A 26,299-nucleotide genomic window follows, 5' to 3' on the forward strand; every position below is an offset into this window, starting at 1 on the left:
GGCAGGTATGTGGGAATTATGAGCTCTCAACTTTGCACGATTTCCTTAAACCCACTGAATAAAGAGACTCTTGATCTGTATGACCACACTATACAGGTTACAAAACTCCGAAAACAAGGGCGCTTTTCATCAAACAGGTGATGAGTGGCGAGTAAACAGTACAGAATGCAATTGTTAATGCTTCAGCTTCACTTCTTCTAGTAGATGAGAAAAAGTGCAATTCAGAGTTCAAATGCTTACTACAATTAGATAACAAACTGCATATATAGTCCATGCAAGGCTAAAAAGACATTAAATCTCAAGATATCTATAAACAGCTTCAACATGGCAATTGCTGAACTTGTTTTCTAAACTAAGGTGAAAAAGACCAAAGAATGCTAGTTGCTCACGCCAAGAAATACAGCGATTGAGTTGCTGCATCCAACCATACCCATTAATCTTCGAACCTCAGGAATTTCCGAGTGTTCAGTTGCATTAGAGGCAGCATGCACGTAATTCTCCCTGATTTCAACACAACAGACTTCAATGAAGGACACCCAAGTACTACGTGTTCCCATCATACACGAGATTCTAAGTACGGATGAGTTGAAAATGCACGAATACCAGCTCCAGTTACCAAAGAACAACGACTTATATTAAGCACCTCCAAGTTGCGGCAGTTCTCAGCAAGAGCAGCAATGGTGCAGTCTGAGATTTTATACAGCGAACTCAAGTTCAATTTCTTGAGTGTTCCAATTTCCGAGACTGCGACACCTCCAATGTCAGTAACTTATGACAACCAAGCCAAATTCAGCTACTCCAAGCAGCTCATTTTGTGCAAAAGCGAGACCCCAACATCTGTAATCTCGTCACACTAAGCAAGGATCAATGTCTTGAGGGTTTTCGAGCAAGAACCATTTGCCAGAAAACCCAAACCTTCATCCGTGATTAGACCCCATTTCAAATTCAAGTAGCTAATCGAACTACAAGACCCAATTGCTTCGAGGTCTTCGTCCAAGACCAAGCAATGTCCCAAATCCAAATGTGTCAAATTGTGTGCTGAGTTTAAAAACGTAAGATGAACATTCACCGATCTCCGTCTAAGCATAACCCGGGATAGTTTGGGACACCCCTTTGCCAAAACGCTCATACCATCGACCCAATAGTCAGGACTTTTCTTGAATGGAGGGTGATCTTTGGTCCTGAGGTTGATGGCCTCGAGATCGCGACAAGTTTGAGGTATGAACTTGAGGTTGGTTTGAGTGATAGGCTTGGAAGTTTCAAATGTGAGTAAATTTGGGAATCTAGGGAGTACCTGACGGAGATATTCGGATCGGAGAAGACGAAGGGATGATCGGTTTAGACCTTCCACTCTCAGCCATTGCTTGCAGACCTCCGAAAATGATCTTCTATCATCTGGGTTGCTAATCTTATTGGCGATTAGAGCAAGCAGATCCTCATCATCCATTACAGAAATTTTGCATACTTTTTTGGCTTCTGAAACCGTCTTCCCCTTTCCACTCATCTCGCTGAAACGACCAACAGAGTCATCCCCATGGTGTAGTCTACTATGCACTTTCCGCGAGGACATGTCAAATGGGTTGGGCTAGGGATTTGATAAAGCCAGACGGCCCTAAACATGCTCAGTCCAATCTTGGGCTTTTCCCAATCTAGGATTTGCTTTCCTTTTGTTATTGGCAAAGATGAGTAAACGGAATTCCAACTGTAGACATTCATAATAAACGTTAAACACACACAAATAAAGAGACTCTTGAGAAAATGCAACTGAATTACAAAGTAAGGCTCAGATTTACTTTCACGAGAAGAAAGGAATAATGAAGTTCAGAATAAATTTGATGAATGATAACCAATTGCATTGTCAATTGTCATGGCTACAAAAAACACTACACCTCAAGGCTCAAGGTGTCTATGAAAGCTTCAGCAATTATCAGCATGAAAATATATAGATAGTACTCATATAAAAACTTGCATTGATCTGCTAATCTAGCGTCAAAAAGATCAAAATATGCAAGAGAGATCGTTAAAGAGATCAAAATATGCAATAGCAAGCAATTAAGGTGCTGGATCGATTCATCCATACCCGGACATTAGTACGTCTTCCACCGTCAAGAATCTTCTAGTACTCTGTTGCATTAATAGAGGCAGCAGCCACTAACTAGTCACTGTGTCGACCACAATAGACTTTAGTGAAGGGCATCCAAGTATCACATGTTCCACATCACATGCATTGAGATACTCACCATATAAGCGCAACACAAGAGATTCTAAGCACATATGACTTGAAAACTTACGAATACCAGCTCCAGTCACCGAACACCAACTTAAATCAAGCCTCTCCAAGCTGAGGCAATTTTCAGCAAGAGCAACAACACTCTCGACCCCCGCGTACAAGTTCAATCTCTTGAGTGTTTTGACAACCCGAGATTGCCACACCTCCGATGTCGGTGACATCTGATGACAAGTGAGCCAAATTCAGGTCCTCCAAGCAATGCATCTTCTGCAACCGCAAGACCCCAACACCAGTAATTTTAGAGCACCAAGCAAGGACCGATGTCTAGAGGGTTTTTGAGACAGTCCCATTTGCCAGAAAACCCAATCCTCTATCCGTAATGCCAAAACACCATTCCAAATTCAAATAGCTAATAGAGCAGGATGACCCAATTGCTTCAAGGGATCTGTCATTGATGGAGAAGAAACAATTATTCAAATCTAAGTATGTAAATTATGTGCTAAGTTTACAAACGAAACTCTCCCTCTAGGCGAAACCCGAGACAATTTGGGACACCCTCTTGCCAAAGCGCATAAACCTGCTTTGTCTGCAATGTCAAAGACGGCCTTTGGAATTAAGGTTGATCACCTCGATATTGGGACAGGTTTTAGCTATGAATTTGAGGTCGGTTTCGCTGATATCCTTGGACGTTTCGAATGTGACTAAATTGGGGAATTGACTGAGAAATTCAGGTCCGAGGAGAAGAATTGATGGTCGGGTTAGACCCTCCACTCTCAGCCATTGCTTGCAGACTTTGGAGAAGGATTTTCTATCATCTGGGTCGCTTAACCTTTCGAAGATTAGGCCTACTTCATCGTCACTCAGCAAACAATTTTCCATAGTTTTTCTTTTGCCATGCATATTTACTGTTTTGGTTTGCCAACTCTGTTAACAGTCCAATTGTTCCACAAACTTCTCGGCCATTTTTTCAAATCAATCACATATAATTGACTTTCCTCCAAAGTATTATGCTCAATAACTCACTTTGATCTTATAGTTGCCTTATTATAATTTATACATTATACATTAAGATGACTTTTGATGTAACTTTGGTAAGAGAGAAAAAAAAAGTACATTTCTCTTTATCAGAGTAAGGTAGTTGTACCTTGAGTAGTTTTAAATACACACCTCTATTTTCTTAATACACACCCCACACTCAATACACCACATATTTAATTTTTCATTCTAATATTAGACTAGATACACATCCCAAATGACCTAAAATACCCTTAATCTCTAAAACCATGAAATATCATATTATTTGACTATATTAAGATTATTATTTAATATTATATATTAGTATATTGAGATTTCATAATTTTCTTTTACATATTTTCTTTTGCTGGAAATTTTGGCCTATCCCAACTCCATTACGACATCAATCAATTGGAATTTGAATATAAAATTTTGAACATTTGCAAGTCCTTCAAAATTTAAACTTTCAATATGATCTGCAAAATTTACACTTTCATGCACTACATGTTCAATATGTTATGCAAGATGAAAACTAAAAACTGATAGAAATAAAAATAAAATAAAAACCTAAATGCTTTGCTTTCTTACTCTACTCACTCTCACAACTTACTAGCTACCACCTCCAAAACGACGGTAGATCCCAATGAGATAGCTTTCGAGATTACGTTGAATTATATTCAATACAAGATGAAGAATACATATGCCAACTGAAGATTGTTGAACGAGGTCTTCAAATTCATGTCCGTAGTCGAAATTCAGGTGATGAAGTGCGGAGAAGAAAGATGTATTGCAACGTACGTATAGGGTTTAGAAAAATAGACATAGAAATGCGTGATTCAATTTTTTCTTCTTCTAATACAAAGATGTCTATTTTGGTCATTTAACATACTTATAAAATTTAATTTGAAATATAAAATAATAGGGATGTGTATTAAGTAGTTAGGGGTGTGTATTTAAAATTTCTCTTGTACCTTTCACAAGGCAAAATAATACTGTAACTTCTAATTAGACTAGTATGAAATTGACGGATTAAATGTCAATATGTGCCAAAAATTGAGGTAATTAACTTTTGGACATAAGGATAGTATCTGCAACCTACAACCTAGATGGTAGATAACTAGCTCAATTAACCCAACAAATTTTATCAAACTCTAACTATTCGAATTCTACCCCCAATTGGTGTAAAAAAGAAAACAATCCGAAAAAGCCGTGCACTAGTAACGAACAAATAAAGGCACCCATCCCTGTGAATTACATAACCCATGAAGGCCCCAACAGAAGCCTAACCTTTTTTCTTCATTATCGAAAAAATGATTTCATTTACGATTTATCAATCATGAGTTAATTTAATCTGCACAGACCGGCCGGCGATGGAAATACTACCACGTACTATTACCATAACTCAATCACTTGGATCTTTTGAATCATTAGTTTTAGACTTTTAGTGGGGCGTGTGAACTTAAACCGGCCTGAGGTTAGGCCATCAATGATTATTCATGTGTTTATCTTCTGTATCATATTAATCATATTCTCAAAATTATACATTGTAAGCAAGTTTTAGAGCTCCTCTTTACCCAAACAGATATCTTTTCACTCTTTTGACAAGATAGTTTTGCGTAGATCAATGATACTTTTGTAGCCTCAATCAAATCTGTATTCCAATCATTGAACTTTGAGAATCACTCATCTAAAAACCTTATATTACGTACATCAGCAAAAACTAGATCAATAAATATGGTGAATAATAACATATTAATTAGTGAGCTCTTACAAAGAAAATACTCAATTCTGGGCCAACTGCACCATCTGGATTTATCATGTACAAAGACTCAGAATCCTTTGATCCAACCACCCTATCAAACCTTGCCCTTATATATGTCAGTTCCCCATCTGCTGCATATTCCTTCTCCGATGGACTTGGAAGTACTCCAGCACCCATTGAAACCCCTCTCAAAGTTTGCATAACATGAAGCTCATCCTCTGACATTTGTTTCCTCCTAATCGAATACCCAACTTTTCTCCCATTACAATACACAGCCCAAACAAACTCCTCTAACACCTTCTTCTTGTGCGTCTTGGTCTCGCTCTCCAGTGCGATTCGGACTATATCCGATGCCATTTCCTTGTGGAAAACATTGCTGTGCATTGGCAGCTCTATTACAAAGATTGGCATGCAATGAGGGTCTTCTTGTATTGCCAGGCTCACTCTGCCTTTGCGATAACCAAAAATTGTACCTGTTGTGGCATGGTCTTTGAGTAGAGGCTTTCGGGGTCTGCCCAACAGAGCCACCATTTTGCAACCTGATGTCAACATGGGAAAGAGTTTGAACATCTTGAGGAGGCCTCCGGATGATGATGATGAAGACTTTGATGAACGCTTTTCGGTTGTGGAATTGGTGGTAGTAGTATGCCGGATCAAAGAAAAGAGGGCTGAGTTTTCCATGTTATAGAATGGGCTAGAGCGCACAGATGGCATTGTTGGGGTTCTGGATATGATATCAGTTTCAAGGAAGAGTAGAAGGGTATGTTAGAGATGACTGTCTGGTTGTGTACGCTGATTGGAAATATATATATATATAGACAAGGGAAGGTTGGAGAAAAACTTGCGTGGCACGTCATCATGCTGATGTGCCACTGAAAACCAATAATACAATGAATTTGCTTTCTAAAGTCATTGTGGATAGGACCTTAGTTATGAGACATTTCATTAATCACTTTAAACGCGTGTAATTTAAAGTCTATTTCAATAGAAAATTAAAGTGTTTGATGAGATTTCTCATGGAGTTTCCTTTTCACAATTTTATGGGGACAACTTCCAAATTCCGTCATCACCACTTGTCATGTCACACATATTAAGGTAGAGAGAGTTCTCAGGCCTTGTTGGGAGGAAAATAGGAGCTTGAAACTAATTGTTCAGTTCGGGTGGGGGTATGTTTATGTCCTTGGAATCTATGAAGGCGGGAATTCGGAATAGAGACACTTCAAGTTGGTTAAGAGTGAAAGGAAACTTAATGGGACTAAAAGATTGATGTGACAAAGTTTAGTGAAGAAAAGGAGAAGGGGCTTGAATGTGATAAGATAAGAAGAGGTCGGACCACACAGGTTGTGGGGAAGGAAGGAAGAAAAACAAACTGAAAAAGCATCAAGAGCTAGAAAAAGGACTGCGGCAATGTTGGTTTAGCATGTGCCTCTCTGATCATCACATTGAGCATCAATGTCACTTGCTTTATTGCTTTTCCAAACCCCATCCCATCCTAAATGCTCAATAATTATTTAGGTGCAGCTCATCTTTTTCTCCCTCGCCCGTACTGTTCTGCTTCTGTTCATTCAATCCATGGCACTCAACTCTGCTTTTTGCTATTGTTGGTGACTATCACTTTCCTTGGCTCCTTTTGAGTTCCTCCCTCTTCTATATGTCAGACCATGGTCATTCTCTTATCAGAAAACCCATGTTAGGCAGCCAAAGGTAATGATTGATCGAAATACTTGGTCACATTACTCACAGCTTCACAGGTCTGATTTGTGTCCATCATCGCAGTCACGGATCCAAAATTTATTTTCGATCTATGGTTGAGACGAAACAGTCTACAATGCTTGCCCTAGTTATTACTGTATCTGTTTGTAGCAATTCTTCAAACACCCTGTAGACAACTCATCGAACACATTGCATTCCCTCACCCTCGTAACATATTTGCCCTTGTGTATAGTCCTCTTTTAAGCTTTTTAACAAATGTTTTACCTTGAGACTTTTAAGTAAATGTGTAAATAGAACCTATCAAGTATTTTCTTCGCTCAACACAAATATGACCTACCACACCGCTCTTGATCCACATTTTGATCATTTTGAGTGCAAATTTGTTCAGAAAGGTGCGAGTGAAGATACCGAAAACTAATCCTTCAATTTCAGTAGCAAATAATCAAGGTTTAAACCCTTTAATTAGGGATTCACTGAATGTTTAATAACAAATTCCAAACTGAAACAGAAGGAGCCAGGGTCAGTGTCCGTGCTGGGGCTCGTTTGCGATGATCAATATAAAAGTAGTAGTGTCGGCATCACCATAAGACGAACCATAATCTTTTGACAATATTAAACAGCATCTGTTGCATTATATAGGCACCTTTCTACGGTGCCCACAATCACGAATTCAAGTTGGAGTTTTTTTGAAGTGTGTGGGTTGGATTTTTATAATTAGAAACAAAGCATTAAAGAGATAGGAACAAGGCTTCTACGTACTCCTTTGATCATGTTACGTCTACTTCTTTCTTCTATAGCTACAAATGAAATAGAGGTTTCACGCATAAATGCATGAACACAACTACTAATTTCACATCTGCCAGCTCCTGCTTTCTGTGTGAGATAAGCTTAATAATGAAATTTCAATTCTGTGGCGTCAACAAGAATTTTTCTTCAGTTTTATTGAGACATTCCAACCGACATCTGATTATTGTTTTGAGAAAAATATGAATGGAAAAAATTGAGGTGGAGCCATTAATTTCACTTTTGGAAAATGATTCACTGAGTGAGCAAGCCTGGGAACAGAGAAAAACTGAGAAAGTAATGGTCCTTTTTAGCATACTTTGGATGCAAAACTATATATAGGTTGCCTGCAGCGAAGGTGCATGGGTTCCAGATCCATATGAATTTACGTAATGAGGTTGTAGTCTACATTGATGTAACATAAAGCTAAATGGAAAATACAAAGAATGCATGATCTCCACCACTTTCAACAGTGGCAAAATTATATTGATTGTGTGATTGATTGATTCAAAAGTTATGAATTTATTGTGATATTCTGAGTTAAAACTTCTTAAATGAACATTAAAACTTCTCTTGTACTTCAAAGTATGTGAGGTTTCAAATTATATAACCAACAGTTAGATTTGGTTGAATGATTAAGGTTGAGAAAATGGGAAGGATAATAGAAATTGGAAATGATATTTGTAACTAAGCTAGGAAGGGAATTGAATGCATGGTCATTACTTACATCCTTGGAATTATTGGGGTTATCATAATATCTTTAGAGATTGGACAATGTGGAGAACAAACCGTGTACGACCTACTACTCTTTGAAGTTAAATCTATCTCTTCCATACTCAATAATTGATATAAAGTTCTAACAAATCAGGCCGGGGACTATTAGCTTTCTTTTTTGGTCAACTTGCTCTATAATTTAGCAAAAGAAGGCAAAAGATCATCAAATGACTCAAAAGTCAAAATTATGAACAAAAATAACATCGATCAAGAGTAATCCAAAAAATTATCATCAAAATGACTCGTGATTAAGGTGCACAAATATGTAAGATAGCATTTCGTGACAAAATATTTACAAAAAATGTACGATTTGATTACGAAAGCTTCATTTCAGATGGCATTATGCAGTTTCTTGAGTTTCTTATTCTCCTAAAATAGACTCAAAAGAGGGTTCATGAGAAAACCGAAGATATAATTGCAGCAGGCCAACTTTATCTATTTGCTATAACAAAATGTAACCCATCGTCAGGCCCATAAAATCTCACAGGCCACAGAAGGATTGAAATCCCACAGCTTGAGATATCAGGGCTGTTGTCGGCTCCAGTTATAAGCCCACAATTTCCCACCCATTCCAAAATGCATCATATGGTATCACACTATAACTCTGAAAGTCTGAAAATTGAAGAACTTGGCATACATTATTTACCAAGAATCTATAAAATGGTGCAAAATTCCCGATTTCCTACAATTGAACTGACCTCTAAAACGGAAACCTAATCATCAGCATCAGCGTTTCAAGTTTCGAAAATAAAAGCTTATTATCCAAATATGCGGCAAGGAAACTGACAGGTGGAAACTCCGGCGTGGTGATTCGTATTTGGGAGCAACAGGAACTCGACCTGGTCGCACAAGAGCTTAATAGGGCGAGTGTCTCCCATCAACCAGACCTTGGTCCTATATTTATACTCAACGTGCAGAAACACCCCGAACTTCACTGTCTTCCCTTGTGAAACTTCCTTGGCTGTCTCGCCGTCCACGCAATGCCCCGCTACTCCGACCTTGAAATCCAGACTCGTCTGGTTTCCTGTGTACAAGAAGAAAGAAGGCAACAGCTTCGTCGCCAGAATGTGTTGGCTCTCAACCAGATGCCCATGGTTGTACCAGTAGTACTTCTCCATTTTTCCGAAATATATGAACACTTGGACACCGGCAATGTCGATCATGAGCTTGCGGTTGGGATTGTGTGCCACGAGCGTCATATTCCACGTGGCAGTCAATCCGGAGGAGCTGGTGAGCTCGAGTCCGGTCACGGCAGCTGAGTCGACCCAGAACTGGGGTTCCTCTGGATTGAGCGACTGATGTACAATTGTGTCGATCAGCAGAAGCGTGGTCATCAGGCTGACCAATATGAGCATACAACAGCCCACGCCGTGAGGGTTCATCGGTTCGTCGTATGAGTCGCGATGAAGAACCCTTACCATTTCTGCTACAGCTATGGACGAGATTAGGGTTTTTCTTCTGAGTAGCAGGTTTAGGGTTTTCGCGGTAGTGATATATAGAATGACCTAAACGGGTGATGAGTCTTATTCAACTGCTAAATGAATTCTGTTTGGTTGTACTAATTCTATGGCAAGTTTATGACGTGGTATGCTAGCACCACCCATTAGACAACCAGTGCTTACTTATTCAGCGAGCTTATAAACTATGAACATACATAGTAAATAGGCACAAAAATAAAACAAAAGTGCATAGGTCCCTAAAAAAATAGGGTATAACTTAGAAAGAAAAATCTATCTAATTTGGAGTCCAAATAGACCCAATAGTAGCCCTAGGACCAACGCTAAGCCCAAAAGACAAAGTGAAGGTCCGGGCCTATAAACCTCAGCCCTACAGGATATGTAGCCAAGGCCCAACAGTGAAGCCTAGCCCATCATCTCTCCACAACACAGAGCCTTCGAGCCTCAAGACGCCATCCCCGCCTGATGCCTCGCCGTTCGACGCCATCGCCGCCTGACGCCATTGCTTCCGATCTCGCGCCCAACCTAGAAGCGAGGTACGATCTACTCCACAGTTCGACCACTCGAAACCCGGCTCGAGCCGCACAACGCTGTCCTCTGGAGCGAAACCTAGCCGACGCCGTTAGGAGCTAGCAAAAACCAGCTGCCTCCTCGTCATGAACCTCCAGCCCCAAGCTATCTCGATCCAAATAGGTATAGTTACCACCATCAAAACCTTAAGCAAAGATCCCATAAGGTTAGACCATATGTCGCCCGTCCAGCAGCATCCCCACGACGTCAGGGAGACATCGAACGAGGTTGGAGATGCCTTTGCCGCCGCAAAGCTTTAGGGTTCTTAGAGAGAGTTAGCACGTTTAAATTTTTTTTTTTTTCAGTAGTCCACGGTATAATTTAAATTCAAACAAACGGTTTTATTATATATATATATATATAAAAGGGTTACAAAGAACTATATATATATACATATCCTATCCAGAGCGAGGCCTCGCTATGAAATTAAAGTGCGAGGTTGGAGTCTAGGGTCACTTTTCGGTCTCATATCCACATCTCGACTGCTCATTTTTTAGGTACTAATAGATCTATCTCTACAAAATTTCAGCAAAATTGATGGTCGTTAAGACATTGATAACTGAATTAAAGCTAGTATGGTTCAGGTTGGACAGATTCAATTCGTCCACTAGTTCAAGCGAGTTAGATACCTTAAAGATCATTAATTTGACTGAAATTTTGCAGAGATTATCTATACATTAGCATCTAAAAACTGAACGATCGAGATGTGGATATGAGACCAAAAAGTGATCATAAACTCTAACATCGCACTTTAATTTTCAGAGCGAGGTCTCGCTCTGGATAAGATCTGTATATATATATATATATATATATATACAGATCCTATCCAGAGCGGAGCTCCGCTTTGAAAATTAACGTGTGAAGTTCGAGTTTTGGGTCACTTTTCGGTCGCATATTCACATCTCGATCCTTCAGTTTTTAGGTACTAGTGTATAGATCGTCTCTGCAAATTTTCAGCCAAAATGATGATCGTTAAGGCATTGATAATTGCCTTAAAGCTAGTACGGTTCAGGTTGACAGATTTAGTCCGTCCATTAGTTTAAGCGAGTTAGATACCTTAACGATCATCAATTTGCTTGAAAATTTGCAGAGATGATCTATACACTAGTACCTAAAAACTGAACGGTCGAGATGTGGATATGCGACCGAAAAGTGACCCAAAACTCGAACTTCACACGTTAATTTCAAAGCGGAGCTCCGCTCTGGATCGGATCTAGAGCATCCCACACCAAAAATGCCGAAGTTCATGGTAATTCTGACGCTAGGGGGCAGCTGACTCTAAAACATAACTCAAAGCTGCAAGCACATTTGCCACAAAGTTTGCTACACTAGGATGTGGCTAAAGTTGTTACAGGTAAAGGTAGATGCAATATGCCTAATGTCTCGAATGATAGAGTTACGTCGCTAAGGAGCTTTGCATTTTTCAGTTACAAGATTAATAACCAGTTGAGAGTGTCCTTCAACTAGAATATGAAAGCAATTATTTTCCCAAACTTTTAAGAGATCATCTCTCAATGTCATTGCTTCAGTGAGGAGAACGAATCCGAACTACAGTTGAACACAACTAGGTACAAAATTCAGTGAGTAGACAAACTGTATTTGTGTTTGATTTGGATCAGACCCGGCCCAATTGTTCATTTATGTTAATTTTAAATTAAAACCAAAAATAAAATGAAAAATAGAGGTTGGATGGTCAAATGGCTCTCTCGTCCATCGCGACTCTCACTCGCTTCTCTACTACTACTTCTTCTTCTCACTTCCACTGCATCAGTAAACGGCTCAGACTCATCGCCAGAGCACCAACCAAAAGTCAGCACCGCCAGAAAATGACGTCATCTTCTCGGGAAGCCAAGCAAGAGAAAATCGCAGCTCCTTTCGGCTCGTGGAAGTCCCCAATCACCGCCGATGTCGTCTCCGGCGCCTCCAAGCGGCTCGGCGGCACCGCCGTCGATTCCCACGGCCGCCTCATCTGGCTCGAGTCTCGTCCGTCGGAATCCGGGTACCGATTTCTCTATCCATCTTAATCTGTCCGTGACGTGTTTGATTTTGATGAATGAAGAGTTGTGTGTGTGTATAGACGAGCGGTTCTGGTGAGAGAACCGGAGAGACCGGAAGACGAACCGGTTGATATCACGCCGAAGGACTACGCGGTTCGAACTCTGGCTCAGGAGTACGGCGGAGGCGCCTTCAGCGTTTCAGGAGATACACTTGTCTTCTCAAATTATAAGGATCAACGCCTTTACAAGCAGTCTTTAAGCTCCAAAGGTAAGGGCTATATAGGCTTTTGCTTGTTATTGTTCATATTTGAAGTCAAACTTGTAGAATTGAAAGCTGATGAACCATGTGTGCCAATCAGATTCTTCACCAGTACCACTCACTCCAGATTATGGTGGACCAGTTGTTAGTTATGCTGATGGGGTGTTTGATGCACGTTTTAACCGTTTTATCACTGTGAGGGAAGGTATATTAATTGTACATATCTTTAGTGATTAGTATAGCATGTACTTCTGCGCTTTTCGGTGCCATATACAAGGCGTTTGTGTTTGAAATCAATTTCTCACTTTGGTGTAGATTGTCGCGAAAGCAGCATGAATTCAATCACAACAATTGTAACAGTAAGGCTTGATGGAAAGGACATTCAGGGTAAAGACTCTATTACTTTATTTTTTCAGTGCATAGTATATGTCGAACATTAAGTGTGTAAAAAAAAAAAAAAAAAAAAGGTGTCTGGATACCTTTGATGTTGTTTAACTAATGTGAGCACCGTGTGACATCCAGAATCAGAAACACTCGTAGGTGGATGTGACTTCTATGCCTTCCCGCGTCTGGATCCCAAAGGAGAACGACTTGCATGGATTGAATGGTGCCATCCTAACATGCCATGGGATAGGTCTCAACTTTGGGTTGGGTATATATCTGAGAAAGGGTAAGCAATTGATGTTTGACAAGGGCAATATGTGTATTAGTGTTCTGTGCTGATATTTATATTAGTAAGGTTACATTTGTGCTTCTTTCATGCAGGGAAGTCTCAAAACGAGTCTGTGTTTCTGGCTCTGATCCTGCAATTAAGGAATCTCCAATTGAACCCAAGTGGTCCGCAAAAGGTATTTTTCTTCTTCTTCTGTTTACTTGGTTGAGGAAGTAATTAAGTTTGATATGTTATTATCAGATTGTCATGTCAATAAGATATAATTGAACTTGATTAACCTCAAGCATCCAGTAAATCTACTGTCTGAGAAAACTTATATATGCATCCCATTTGGAAAAAAGGAACTACTTCTATCTTTGTAAAGTACTGCTAATAATCTTGAATATCCATACAATACTAATTCAAGGTCAGATTTCCATGACTAATTCTTGGCTTTAACCCACCCTTCACGAAGGAATTTTATTTGCTCACTTACGTTTCTAATACTGTTTCTAATACTCCTTTAATTTATTTCTTAGTGTTATTCAAGTATCACAACTTTCAGTTATTGCTATTACTGTAGTCAAACGCTGATGAAATTGCGGTTGCTTCCTGCCATTGTATGCTTCAATTGTGCAGGGGAACTATTTTTCATTACTGACAGAAAAGGTGGGTTTTGGAATCTCTATAAATGGGTAAGTTCCGTACTATAACATAGGTTGAAATTGTTGTCTAGTTGGACAGCTGAACTATACTTCTTGCTTAATAACATTATGTAGGCATCAAAGAACAGTTTTTGCTTTTGAACATACTTTCTAGTAGGATAACAATTTAGCATCACACATACATCATTATCATATACATTTTCCTGATTCCCTCACACTTTGGCAACAGATTGAGTCTACTAATGAGGTCGTATCAGTTTATTCTTTGGATGCTGAATTTTCCAAACCACTATGGGTTTTTGGCTTGAATTCTTATGAATTTATTGAGAGCCATGAACAAAAGAACCTTATTGCTTGCAGCTATAGGTAATAATTAGTCTTGCTCATTTTGCATTTATCTTTTTTTGACTTGTAATTTATAATCATTATTTGCAAATGATTTAATTTTGGTTATTTGCTTGTAGGAAAAACGGGAGATCATATCTTGGAATTGTGGATGATATTCAGGGCTCATTATCCCTGCTTAATATTCCTTTCACGGATATTGATAATATTGTACTTCCAAAATTCTTATGTTCACTGGTTGCGCTGTTAAAAGTTCGTAAGTATTTGAACTATTTGTAGATTCTAAATTTCCACATCTATCCATGCAGACTTTGGGGTTCAATTGCCTATATGTGGAAGGAGCATCAGAAGTTCATCCATTGTCTGTTGCTAAGGTGTTTGCCATCTTTTATGCTCCATCGCCAAATACCTCTTTATTCTGCCCCACAAAGACTATCGTTTTACCAAGTGAACAACATGTATCTTGAAATAGTTTTTCGTTGCAGGTGACATTAGATGATCAAAAATCAAAAGCAGTTGAATTCAAGATTATTTGGTCTTCTTCACCCGATTGCTTAAAATATGAGTCCTACTTCAGCCTACCTGAATTAATTGAGTTCCCAACAGAAGTTCCTGGTCAAACTGCCTTTGCATACTTTTATCCACCATCAAATCCTAGCTACCAAGCAACTAAGGATGAAAAGCCTCCACTATTACTGAAAAGCCATGGTATGTATAGTTTGGAATTTTCATAGTTATGCTTCCTAAACTGGGGGCCACTTTTTGTCTCACTAATTTAGTTATGTTCTTCAAAGATGGCAAGTGAGCCTTTCCTTTTTAACTAAAGGAATATGTTATTTATAGGTTTCTATTAATAATAACTAAGAACAGGGATCATGGGATAAGTAATGGCTATGACATCATTTCATCAGAAACTTACCTACACCAGTATATTAAAGTAATATAAGAATAATTGTCTGTAGTTGGGTGCTCTCCTTTGTAGTCGATTTGATACCTTTTCTTGAATGTATAGTTCAACTTAGCATTGTTTTTCTTTTGATTCATGCAGGAGGACCCACAGCTGAAGCACGTGGAATTTTAAATCTAAGTGTTCAGTACTGGACTAGTCGTGGTTGGGCATTCGTTGATGTTAACTATGGTGGAAGCACTGGTTTGTTCTTGACGTTCTATTTATATTTAATGTTATGGTTTTCTTTTTCTTGTGAAAGTGATTATGATCATTCTGGTGTTTACTTATTCTTCTCATATTTATGGTTAATAGAAATGGTTTTGCCAGCAACATTCTTTCCAATCTTTTATTTCTTTCTATCTTATTAGACATTTTTTTTAAGGTTATGGCAGAGAATATCGTGAAAGGCTGTTGAAGAAATGGGGAATTGTGGATGTAAATGATTGTTGCAGCTGTGCTAGTTATCTGGTATGCATTTTACTCATTTTACTCTCCCTTATCCAAAATGGTGATGATGAATTTGATAGAAGACTCGGGCACTCAGCTAGCCATGGTAATATATATTTTGCTATCTAGGTGGAATCTGGAAAGGTAGATGGGAAACGACTTTGTATTACGGGAGGCTCTGCAGGTGGATACACAACCTTAGCTGCACTTGCATTTCGAGACACCTTCAAGGCTGGAGCTTCCTTGTATGGTGTGAGTGCCTAACATTGTACTTCGTTTATTATTCATTTCTTGCCTGGCTTAACCAATGCTATGTTTTGTAGTTAATAGAAATAAGGGATGGGTTAAATAAAGTGTAGTGTTGCAGCATGAATATATCTTGTATATACTTCGTTTATTATTCATTTCTTGCCTGGCTTAACCAATGCTATGTTTTGTAGTTAATAGAAATAAGGGATGGGTTAAATAAAGTGTAGTGTTGCAGCATGAATATATCTTGTATATATAAAAAAAAAATCTGATTTGTTTCTTTGATGTCGTTATATTTAGTAGCTTTCCTCCCTGGAACTTGATAAAAGTTTAATTGTTCTTTCTTATTTTCTTTTAATATTTTCCTCTGTTATTTAAAATATCCTTGTATGTATAGTTGTATACTATATTCTGTATGAACTAGAAAACTGAAAATTTCTGATCGTGAACAGGTAGCTGACTTAAACATGTTGAGGGCTGAAACTCACAAATTTGAATCTCATTATATGGATAATCTTGTTGGTAAGTGAAAATATAACATTTGATTTGTTCCTTGGTCATTCATTATATTAATAGAATTTGATGTTGAGGCAATTTTAACTGGTTGCAGGTAGTGATCAGGATTTCTTTGATAGATCACCAATCAACTTTGTTGATAAATTTTCTTGCCCAATAATCTTATTCCAAGGATTGGAAGACAAGGTAAGCAGATCTAGCTATTTGTTTGTCTGTTTCATAGTCTCTCTTTCCTCAGTTAACCATGTAATAGCCAGAGATTGAGAGTTCAATACAAATGAAACGATTAATTTGATCATAATTTGTGATTTTTAGGTTAATATTGGAAAGTACAATATATTTTGTAGGTTGTACCCCCAGATCAAGCTCGTACAATTTACCGTGCTCTGAAGGAAAAGGGCTTGCCAGTTGCTCTCGTGGAGTATGAAGGAGAACAACATGGTTTCCGCAAGGTATTTTCTACTTCTTTTGTTTTATATATTTGCAAATTTAGATGATTGGAAAGATCTATACTGATGCTGTATTCTACACAGGCTGAGAACATTATATTCACTCTGGAACAGCAAATGGTTTTCTTTGCACGTTTAGTTGGACACTTCAAGGTTGCAGATGAGATTACTCCGATCAAAATTGATAACTTGGATTAAGCATTTAAGAAAGAGGTGCCTCATTCTGGAATCTTTTACTCTGTTTTTATGTGATGGACTAGATTTGCAGGCTTAGGTTCTTAAAGAGATTCTGCTGCCCTCTGAGAAGTACAAACAATTTGCTAGTTTGTAGGGGTAACATTTAAGACAAGCTTGAACTTAATTGTCTATTGTGAATGGCTGCATCCCTGTGAGCGATGTTTACGTTGATTGATACCTTGTTCTGGAAATGTGGTAAGAGTGAAAGCAACATGTACATCTGATGTCAACTTCGCCATCACTACTAAAATTTTACTTCCAATCCATTTCTTTAATTAACTTTCGGCGTTCAATCCGTTTCTCCTGTAATCATGTAGAGAAGCTGTAAGGATCACATATATTTAATAATAACACAGATCCTGCTGTTACAATCCCGATCATCGCATGATTATGAATATATTAACGATGATATCACTGGATATGTGGTTTCCAGGCAGCAGCAATCGTCTGGTTAAAGGACAGACTGTAGTTAAAGAATACACCCTTAAAAGTTTACGTTCCCATGCATCAGCAACTGCAGCTAACAAATTTACCGTGGAGTCTTGGAGGAGAAGGGTTGATTATTTAGTAGTTTGAGATCGACATTAATTCGAACATAGCAAGGCACCCTCCCCACTCTTACATACAGTGTTCTAAAAAATTCCTCTAGTCAGCCGTTTAGGCCTCACCAAGGCGCTAGAAGGTGGTCTGCCGCTTATGTCTATTTTTGTCTTTTTATTTATTTATTTTCTTTAATATACGGAGGTTTCGAAAACAGAGTTGATGACAATTGACAAAGACAAACTTCTACTTCAAGCACATTATTTGATGAACACAATTTAATAAAGGGTGAATATCCTACTTAACTATTTGCAGTTCTGCTTCTGATTCTGTTAGCAAGCAAGAGCTGTCAATTACAGCGCAAGTCTTGCACTGTTTTTATCTGTAAAACTTCCAGATTCTTCCCTACCCTCTCTTTTCTTTCAGTTCAGCTATAACCATATCAAACAACTACAAGAGGCAATTAAGAAAAGCCCCCATACACATGTATTCAAGCTCAAATTTGTGTAGAACATAGCAAGCTAGAATAGATCTTACTATTCCTGCCCTGGACCACATCTAAAAAGATTGATTCATGATAGTGAGAAAGAAAGTTGAAATCTCCAAGATAGTGAGAGATGGATTTTTTCTTGAGTTGCACGCTCTTGTCTTTGTGCGTTGCTGCGTCCTGGCTAACCAGAGTTAGGCTACCGCAGGGGCCAAAGCCATTTCCATTGGTTGGAAATCTGGTTGAGCTTGGAGACAAACCTAATCTCTGTTTGACAAAGCTTTCACAACACTATGGCCCCATAATGTCTTTGAAACTAGGCCAACCAACCACTATTGTTCATCAACCATGGCCAAAGAAATCCTCCGAATCCATGAGAAATTGTTGATGTAAATGACTGTTGCAGCTGTGCCAGATATTTGGTATTATTCTCTCTCCTAAACAATAATGATATTTCCTAGAAAGCGATCATAGTAAATATAGATTTTGTTATCTAAGTGAATTCAGGAATAGTAGATGGGGATCGACTGTGTGCTACAGGGGAATCTGCTGGTGGATACACTACCTTAGCTGCTCTTGCTTTTAGAAACACCTTCAAGGCAGAAGCTTCCTTGTATGGCGTGAGTGCCTTACTCTATACTAGGGTTTCTACTCATTCTGTGGACAGCGATATCAGAAGGAACATTTGGTTGTTTCTGCAAACTTGGACACTATTTAATATGCAAGGGATTAAGACAGCTGAACTCTCCACCAGCAGTGATCTCTATGAACGGGAAAACTGACTTCATTTAAGTAATAGTTTTATGTCATATTGGCCATGAACAGATAGTTGACTTAAGAATGCTGAAGCCTGAAGGCAGAAGAAACTCACAAAGTTGAATCTCGCTATATCGATAATCTTGTTGGTAAGTTGGATTGTTGGAAGGTGACATTTGATGCTTTACTTCATAGGAGTGATTGGAAACCGAGGCAATTTTAATTGGTTGCATGCAGTGAAAAGGATTACTTTGATAGGTTCCGATCAACTTTGTTGACAAATTTTGTTGCCCTATAATCCTATTCCAAGGATTGGACGACATATATAGTAAGCATTCCCCCTTCTTCTTTGTGGTATATAGTGGCTTCATGAACTTCATGATTGGGCTTGGAAAGTAAATCCAATTTTACTTTGTAGTCTGTACCCCCAATGCAAGCTAAAACAATTTACCATGCTTTAAAGGAGAAGAGTTTGCCTGTTGCTCTTGTGGAGTATGAAGGAGAAGAAGGTGGTTTCCGCAAGGTAGTTTCTATTTTCTGTATTCACAAAATAAAATGTTTGGAAACCGTAAATTAATCTAGCATAATACAACAGAGACTGAGAACAATAACTTCACTCTGGAACAACAAATGGTTTTCTTTGCACGATTAGTTGGAGACTTCACTGCAGATGAAATTACTCCTATCAAAATTGATAACTTTGATTAAGCCTAGATGTCCCTCATTAACTTTGATTAAGCCTAGATGTCCCTCATTATGTAGGTCTTTTGTGTAAACTATTATACATGCACACAGACAGAGATATATGATTGGCTGGTTTAGTTAACAAACTAGTTTAGTTACATAAGCTTTAAATAAAACCAGACTGATAGAAAAGGACGTCTATGCAATGCTTTGCACCTTTCTCAGTACTTCTAGAAGTTGACAAATATTTTCATTTACCTCCCCTTGTATTCTACTAGTACACGCTTAAAATTTTGTTAGTATACCCGAAAGGAAATGATATTAAAAGTAGATCGATTAAAATACAATTCTTCTGCTCCATTTCTATCTGGAATTTAGTAGTAGTTGCGTCCATGTTACATAGACATCCATCCATTAGAACCGTTTAAATTACTCCCAGATTATAACGAACGCAGTTGTCCTTCCTTCCATGACGTGTTGACTCTCTAGGTTTATGAATTAGGATAACCCAATGAATCATTTAATCTGAATGTGTCTATTTCATCTCATATATAAGATGTTCTGTTAATTTAATGGGATAATGACGCTAGAATATTTGGTTTTTGCCTTCTAGCTTATCTGCTTATAACTTTGTGGCATGGCCCTGTCACTAATTAGGTGGAGGTTGTCTTCATCACATGAACTTCTCATGGAATCATTCTAATGGATATGACGGAGGTTTATGCTTCCATAGCTAGCAAGTCTTACTTTTTTGTTTATTAATGTATCAAAATTGATATTTCTTAGTTGAGCTTCAACTAATATGTGCTGCAATACAAGAATTTGAACAAAAAATCGGATTTGTGATTTGAGAATTATCTATGCTCTCAGTATAATCTTACAATTTCAGACTTTGAGATGAAAACAAAGAAAGAATATATTTGTGTATAAGCAGTAATGGGGGCAACCAAGCTTTGATTTTTATGTCTTTCATTGCACACCACTCCTCTCAAGTATGAACTCTACACCTACTAAAAGAATACAGTCTTTACAACAAAAAGAAGAAAAACCCAGAATTTGTTTTAACAATTAATAAATAAAATAGAAAACTTTGAAGATTCAGGACCTTGAAAGAGACCCAAATCCATTGGCAAGAGAATGAACAGCAGGATTGAAAGCCAATCTTCCTAGAATGCCCTGTTTGTAAGGCAAGAAGGTCTTCTTCTTCATATCATTGGACACTGCCTTGTTCACAGTGTAATGCAACTCATGTGCTGAAGGTCCTCTTCTTGTTGAACTAGAAACAGAGGCCGGGCTGTCTATGGATCTGAAGCTGGAGCTAGCGGTCTTCGCATGCTCGTTTTTCTGATTCCAGAACTTTCTGAATGGATCTTTATCTGTTGCTCTGCCCTCTGATGCGCTCCGAAACAACAAAAAATCTTTCAGCCTCCATTTTCTTGAAGCCTTGCAACTATTCAAAGCAGCAGTAGCAGATGAAATTAATGAACCCTTTGCAGCTAATTGCTTGTTCTGTGCTGCTGCTGCTTGTCGTTTTAGCTCTTCTTCTTCTTGTGCCCAGTTAAACTCTGAAACCCTCAAAGGAGATAGTGATCTTGAAGATCTGCGGCTTGAAGAAGACACGGTTGGAGGAGCTCTTTCTCTTCCTCTTTGTTGCTGTGAAGAAACAGCTGATCTCTTCTGGGGAGTTTCCATTCCGGTCGAATTGTTCGCCGCGAATGGATATGAATCTCTATCTTTTCTCCTTCTGGGCGAAAGAGCTTGACGAATATTGATCTTCTTTGTTGAGAATTGAGGAGGTGGAGGAGCCTTTAAAGGTCTTATAACGCCGCCATCGAAAAGCTCTTCAGCTGAGAGAGAAACTCTGTCTACCTCCTCGCTAACATCAAACGCAAAGTCGTCTGGTTTTGGTGATTTGGGTGGTGCTGCAAGTTCAGGCTCATCTTCTTCTTCCCAGTTACTACTGACTGTGGAGAATTCATCAAATTCTCTGTAAAACTCGGACATTCGAGATGGACTGGTTGGTGCACTCAAGAAGCTGTAGTCGCCGAAGCGTCTCGGAGTTGAAGGAGTAGTAATGCAAAGCGAAGATCGACCGCTGTTGAAGTCGAAATCCAAGGTGGGTCTGCTTGGTATAGCTACCTCCATGATTGAGTCTTGCTTGTTTTGGAGAGTTTTGGTTTAGGGATAAACAGAGACAGATGGAACTGAAAGATGCAACGAGAATAGTTATATAACAGAGGGGTAGAGGAAGGAACAGAGAAATGAGAATGGTAAAGATTGTTGACCATGAGAAGGATTTAGGAGCCGCCTTTTAATACTTTTAAGCTAATGATATTATTACTTGCGCTATAAAACAATGAAACCTCACATGACAAATGTTCATCATTCCTTTGTTTTTTGGTTTTTTACGGTACCTGCATTTTCCTTCAAGTAGAGTCACAAGGTATACGTGGAAGCATGTTTTAAACATTCTTTATGTGTTCTTTTTCGTATCACCTTCACCGTTGGAAGCTAGGAGTTCTCTAGTATTATCGTCCTTAATATCATACTTTTTTTTTTTTTTTTTTATGTAACTCGGTAGAATTATCCTCAAAAATAATATTGAAAAGAGAAATATCATTATATTAAAAAATATTTGATGTCGTCGTACTCTTATTTGTTAACTGCTGGTAAAAAGTCGTATTGTGAAACTTTCCTTCTAGATACTTTGGAAGCGTAGACGAATACGAATTGAAGTACTTGAATTATATGTCAATGCAAACAGATCTATAAAACTAAAACTCAGGGCGTAATGAATGCCATCATTAATTCACCTGTGCCTTTTGCCCCAAGCTTTGGTTTGAATACGAGGCATGCAGTCAACGTAGTCGATTGCCTCACTTGAGAAGTGTCCCTATAATAGCTTACGATCGAGTTTGGCATGCACTCATAAAGCCCAACCAAAACAAGAAGAATTAATTATAACATGTTCAACATTTCCAATTGACTAAACTTAATTCTTTTGGAAGTTTTACTTCTATTGGATGGTGGCCAATTGTAGATGATGGAGTAGTAAAGTTTAAGAGTAAATCATGTTGTTATGCCAAAAATTGGGTTACAATTACAACTTGGACAAATCTAGTGGGAGGTATTTGGTATCTTTATTAACAACCAAAGATTTAAAATAGTCATGATTCATGTATTAAATTATGTTTTTGTACGCATTTTTCTTCTGAAATTAAGACTTATGGAACAGAATAGGGCCTAAAGTCGCTGTTGGATTGGTTCATGACTTCTAGAAATTAAACTGATAATTAATTTTTGGAGGCTTATAAATTCAAGATGTGTAAGATTGTTTTGGTGCAGCTATATCTGGCCTTTTGGGACCCCGAGATATCTAGACATTGACAAATTAGCTTAACAAAATGTCAAGTTGTGACACGAACCTGCGCCCCTTTTATTGATTTTTGATGAAAACTACAATATTTGGTAGGGCACATTGTTTATTGTTAGCATCTTTTACACTTTACAGCTGCCTCGCCTCTATCATTCTCATTTTCTTATAATCTGAATCTTGATTGGAGGAATTTGGATGTATAGTTTGATTAAGTTTTACCTTTGGCAAATTAATATATATATATATATATATATATTTTAGGGCAACAGAATAATGATTCATTGATATAAAATCATACGACTTCACTCGGTCAAGCTTGAGTGGTCCGAGGAGCCCTCGTATTACAAATCTATACTCAGATAACACGACTACAATCCAGAACGGAAACTTCAAAAAGACTAAAATCTTAAAGGAACTGCAGAAAAGAAAATGCAGAATTTAAAAAACTCCCTAACCCTATACTGCCATAAAATGGAACCAATGTCCTGAACATCTTGACGCCTAAGACCCTTTTGGTGTACGTTGCAACATTCAACGTACCCATAGCAACATTTTAGGAATAGGTGCAGGACAGACTACCCCCAAAAAACCCAAACCTGACCCAAGTGTGAGAGAATAGGGGAATTGGGCAAACCTAGGCCTAATTCACTAGACTGCATCACTGCAACCCATAAAGACAGAGGCCCAAAGGCTCACTGCCCAAACCCTACGTCCCCAACACCCAGCAATTGAATCTGGCTTTTCCGAGAAGCCGCTTGCCAACTCCTAATCAATTCAGCGGCCTCCCCTGGCAGGAGACCATGGCGACCATCCCGCCGCCCACCAAACCTATGCTAGCAGCCGCACTAGCAGCACCAGGCCGACTTGGGCTTCGACCAAACCAGCTACGTCATCAATCAAGCAGAGCTAGGTGCCTCCAACCCGGACGTCACTACTACCACCGCTGGTCTAGAGAGGGCCTTGGATCACTCTCAGAGTCGCCGCGCTGCACAAAAAAAGATTTGGATCTGACTGCAACCGGAACGCTAGCTTTGCCAAGTCAACCTGCAACACTGTAGGGAGAGGGCAGCCCCACTCTCTTGCTTAATTCTTTGACCGAAAGGAACAACGCCGCGACGTCCTGCAGCCGACGGAGATCCGTAGGGTTCGCCGCCGCTTGCTTCATGAAACCTAGGTTTTAGAATATTGCTCCGCGAAGACCGGAGCTCTTTGCTTAATCTTGACAAATTAATTATTTGTTTTCAATTTAACAAATTAAAATAATAACTTGATATTGCATTTTAAGGACAATTTAGGTTTCTTGTACATTTCTTAATTATTTTTATAAATGCATGCATATGATGTTATTTCAATTTCACAAAAGTATTTTTATTAATTTAATTACCGTAACGGTGAGTGTGATGGACGAAATCTTAAAATTGCAAATTACTAGAAAATTAACTGATTTGATCCGCAAGGGTGAACGCATATGCATATGTGCTGATTCAATTCTAAGGTTTCTACATATTGATTCAATTGTGAATCCACGTTTTTGTGCTCATTATAATTATTTGTTGATTTGATATATAGAGGTATAGATAAGCATTGCCGTCTAGTCGCATGCATCTTGTTCTATTGCTTAAAATTAATTTGGCTGGACTCTTCTGTTCGTTTTTGGAGTTGGTATAGAAAGATCTATACTATATATTCAGTATTTACCATTATAAGTATTTGATCCGGAATCATATATATTGTTAGTATAAGCAGGCAGCTGATAATTAGGGATTAGGATATGTATAAGTACCTGCAGTTCCTATCTAGCTATATATGTGGTTCTGGTTTTGGTTAGCTCGAAAATGAAAGGTCGTGTACGTGTAAAATGTAATCCAAATGGGATTTTTCTAGGTAGCTCGTGTATTTGTCTTTTTCGTATGAACATTTTATAGCTGCATGCGGTGCAACTTTTCTAATCAGAAAGAGACTTCTATTTTGTTCTTTTGGTCAAAAAAAGAAAAGAGAGAGACTTCCATATATATGCTAATATGCATGTATCAGTTAATTAACATCAAGACTATTTCAATCGAATTCAGAACAGTTTCATTTGACTACTGAGGAAGAAATATAATTATATTATATATATATATATATATATTTCAATTTTCTGTTATTTGAAAAATTCCTTGCATCTGTTTTGATTTCATGTTCATACAAATAGTTGCAAGCACATACGACTTATATGTAAGAAAATTATTTAGAAAAGACCATCTAGAAAGAAAGGCAGCTAGCTCCTTTCAATTTGGTTGACAAGTAATAGAAAACAATAATTTGAAAGACGAGATAAACACATATACACGTAATAAATTCCAAATTTACAAACATTGTATATATATATTCATACGTGAATCATGACAAATACAGATACATACAATTTATATCCATTTTCACGTACATATATTTTACAACTCTTCAAAGGATGGGTAGTTCCGTAGTTGGTTTTGGATTAGGCTAGACATCAACGTCATGTATATGAATTACTGGACGGTGATGATCACCTTGTTCTAGAGGGAGGTTGCTTTGATTCGGTTCACTCTTTCTTTTAGGGTTTAGTATACTACTAATTTAAGTGAGTATTACCCACCTTTGATCCTTGCTCTTCCCTTTCAAAAAAAAAAAAAAGTGAGTATTACCCACAAAATCATAGTATTAGTAAATATATAATGATTAAGTAGCTATGTAAGGCATCCTACAGACAAGACACGCACCTCGCCGACTCCCATTCCCATACACGGCAATTTGTTTGTTTTTTAAATTCATGTGAAACGTGCTCAAATTGGATCGATCACCCATGTTATTTTTCCTTGTTTGTTTTGTAGGTCGGTTTTGTTTTTTATTACTGCTGTTCAACGGCTTTAGGTTCGGATTATTTGACCATATTAGAATTAGATAATATAGATCGAGTCAGAGATGAACTGAGCTACCTAAGCTATGTATTCTAGAAAAAGTCTGACCAAAACTGACCGGCGAAACCCGTTTCTCTAGAATGTCAGCCCGTGCAGGCCCAAAGCCCAGAACACCATTGATCTAGGCCCGTTTTCATAATCTAATTACATGGTTTGGTGAATTCACAACGCATAGAACTAGTTAGGTTTGAATGATTAATGTTACTCTTACAAAGAATCACCCAAATTCACTTAATCATCGTCGCAATCAGATGCCGGGATCACTAGAACAGTGTATGCTTAATAAACATTCTCGTTCTTACCCAAGAATCAAACTAGTGACTTATCTCCTATGTGTGCTCGCGTCCGTCTTCAGATCTTCAACTTTTGATATTTGTCTTCGTAAGAGTTGAAGATGTACTGTCTTTCACGTAAATTTTATTTTTCATCTTCTAATAAATTGATGCTTT

The 26,299-nt window shown here is 38.2% G+C and overlaps 5 protein-coding genes across 5 annotated transcripts; 1 reads left to right on the top strand and 4 right to left on the bottom strand.

Annotated features, from left to right (window-relative positions):
- Positions 1 to 237: 237 nt before the first annotated feature.
- On the bottom strand, positions 238 to 3,220 carry LOC112173445 (F-box/LRR-repeat protein 3-like). The gene is made up of 2 exons (XM_024311069.2): positions 2,081 to 3,220; positions 238 to 1,702 (listed from the first exon to the last, which is right to left on the bottom strand). Exon 2 carries the CDS (start codon positions 1,568 to 1,570, stop codon positions 854 to 856), a length of 717 nt encoding a protein of 238 aa, XP_024166837.1. The 5' UTR covers positions 1,571 to 1,702; positions 2,081 to 3,220; the 3' UTR covers positions 238 to 853.
- Positions 3,221 to 4,872: 1,652 nt separating this feature from the next.
- Positions 4,873 to 5,801, bottom strand: LOC112172809 (protein MIZU-KUSSEI 1). The gene has a single exon (XM_024310296.2). The coding sequence runs from the start codon at positions 5,718 to 5,720 to the stop codon at positions 5,001 to 5,003; it is 720 nt and encodes a 239-aa protein (XP_024166064.1). The 5' UTR covers positions 5,721 to 5,801; the 3' UTR covers positions 4,873 to 5,000.
- A 3,233-nt stretch (positions 5,802 to 9,034) lies between these two features.
- Positions 9,035 to 9,697, bottom strand: LOC112171779. Its single transcript, XM_024308910.1, has one exon. It carries the CDS (start codon positions 9,695 to 9,697, stop codon positions 9,035 to 9,037), a length of 663 nt encoding a protein of 220 aa, XP_024164678.1.
- Positions 9,698 to 11,985: 2,288 nt separating this feature from the next.
- Positions 11,986 to 17,347, top strand: LOC112174612. The gene is made up of 18 exons (XM_024312416.2): positions 11,986 to 12,302; positions 12,381 to 12,568; positions 12,660 to 12,764; positions 12,875 to 12,946; positions 13,082 to 13,229; positions 13,325 to 13,407; positions 13,851 to 13,906; positions 14,106 to 14,242; positions 14,341 to 14,431; positions 14,530 to 14,595; positions 14,707 to 14,929; positions 15,270 to 15,371; positions 15,553 to 15,638; positions 15,747 to 15,869; positions 16,319 to 16,388; positions 16,477 to 16,568; positions 16,730 to 16,834; positions 16,916 to 17,347. Exons 1-18 carry the CDS (start codon positions 12,001 to 12,003, stop codon positions 17,027 to 17,029), a joined length of 2,163 nt encoding a protein of 720 aa, XP_024168184.1. The 5' UTR covers positions 11,986 to 12,000; the 3' UTR covers positions 17,030 to 17,347.
- A 3,031-nt stretch (positions 17,348 to 20,378) lies between these two features.
- On the bottom strand, positions 20,379 to 21,796 carry LOC112174614. Its single transcript, XM_024312421.2, has one exon. It carries the CDS (start codon positions 21,678 to 21,680, stop codon positions 20,634 to 20,636), a length of 1,047 nt encoding a protein of 348 aa, XP_024168189.1. The 5' UTR covers positions 21,681 to 21,796; the 3' UTR covers positions 20,379 to 20,633.
- Positions 21,797 to 26,299: the final 4,503 nt, after the last annotated feature.

Source organism: Rosa chinensis, chromosome 6 (genome assembly GCF_002994745.2).
Source record: "Rosa chinensis cultivar Old Blush chromosome 6, RchiOBHm-V2, whole genome shotgun sequence".
Taxonomy (NCBI): domain Eukaryota; kingdom Viridiplantae; phylum Streptophyta; class Magnoliopsida; order Rosales; family Rosaceae; genus Rosa; species Rosa chinensis.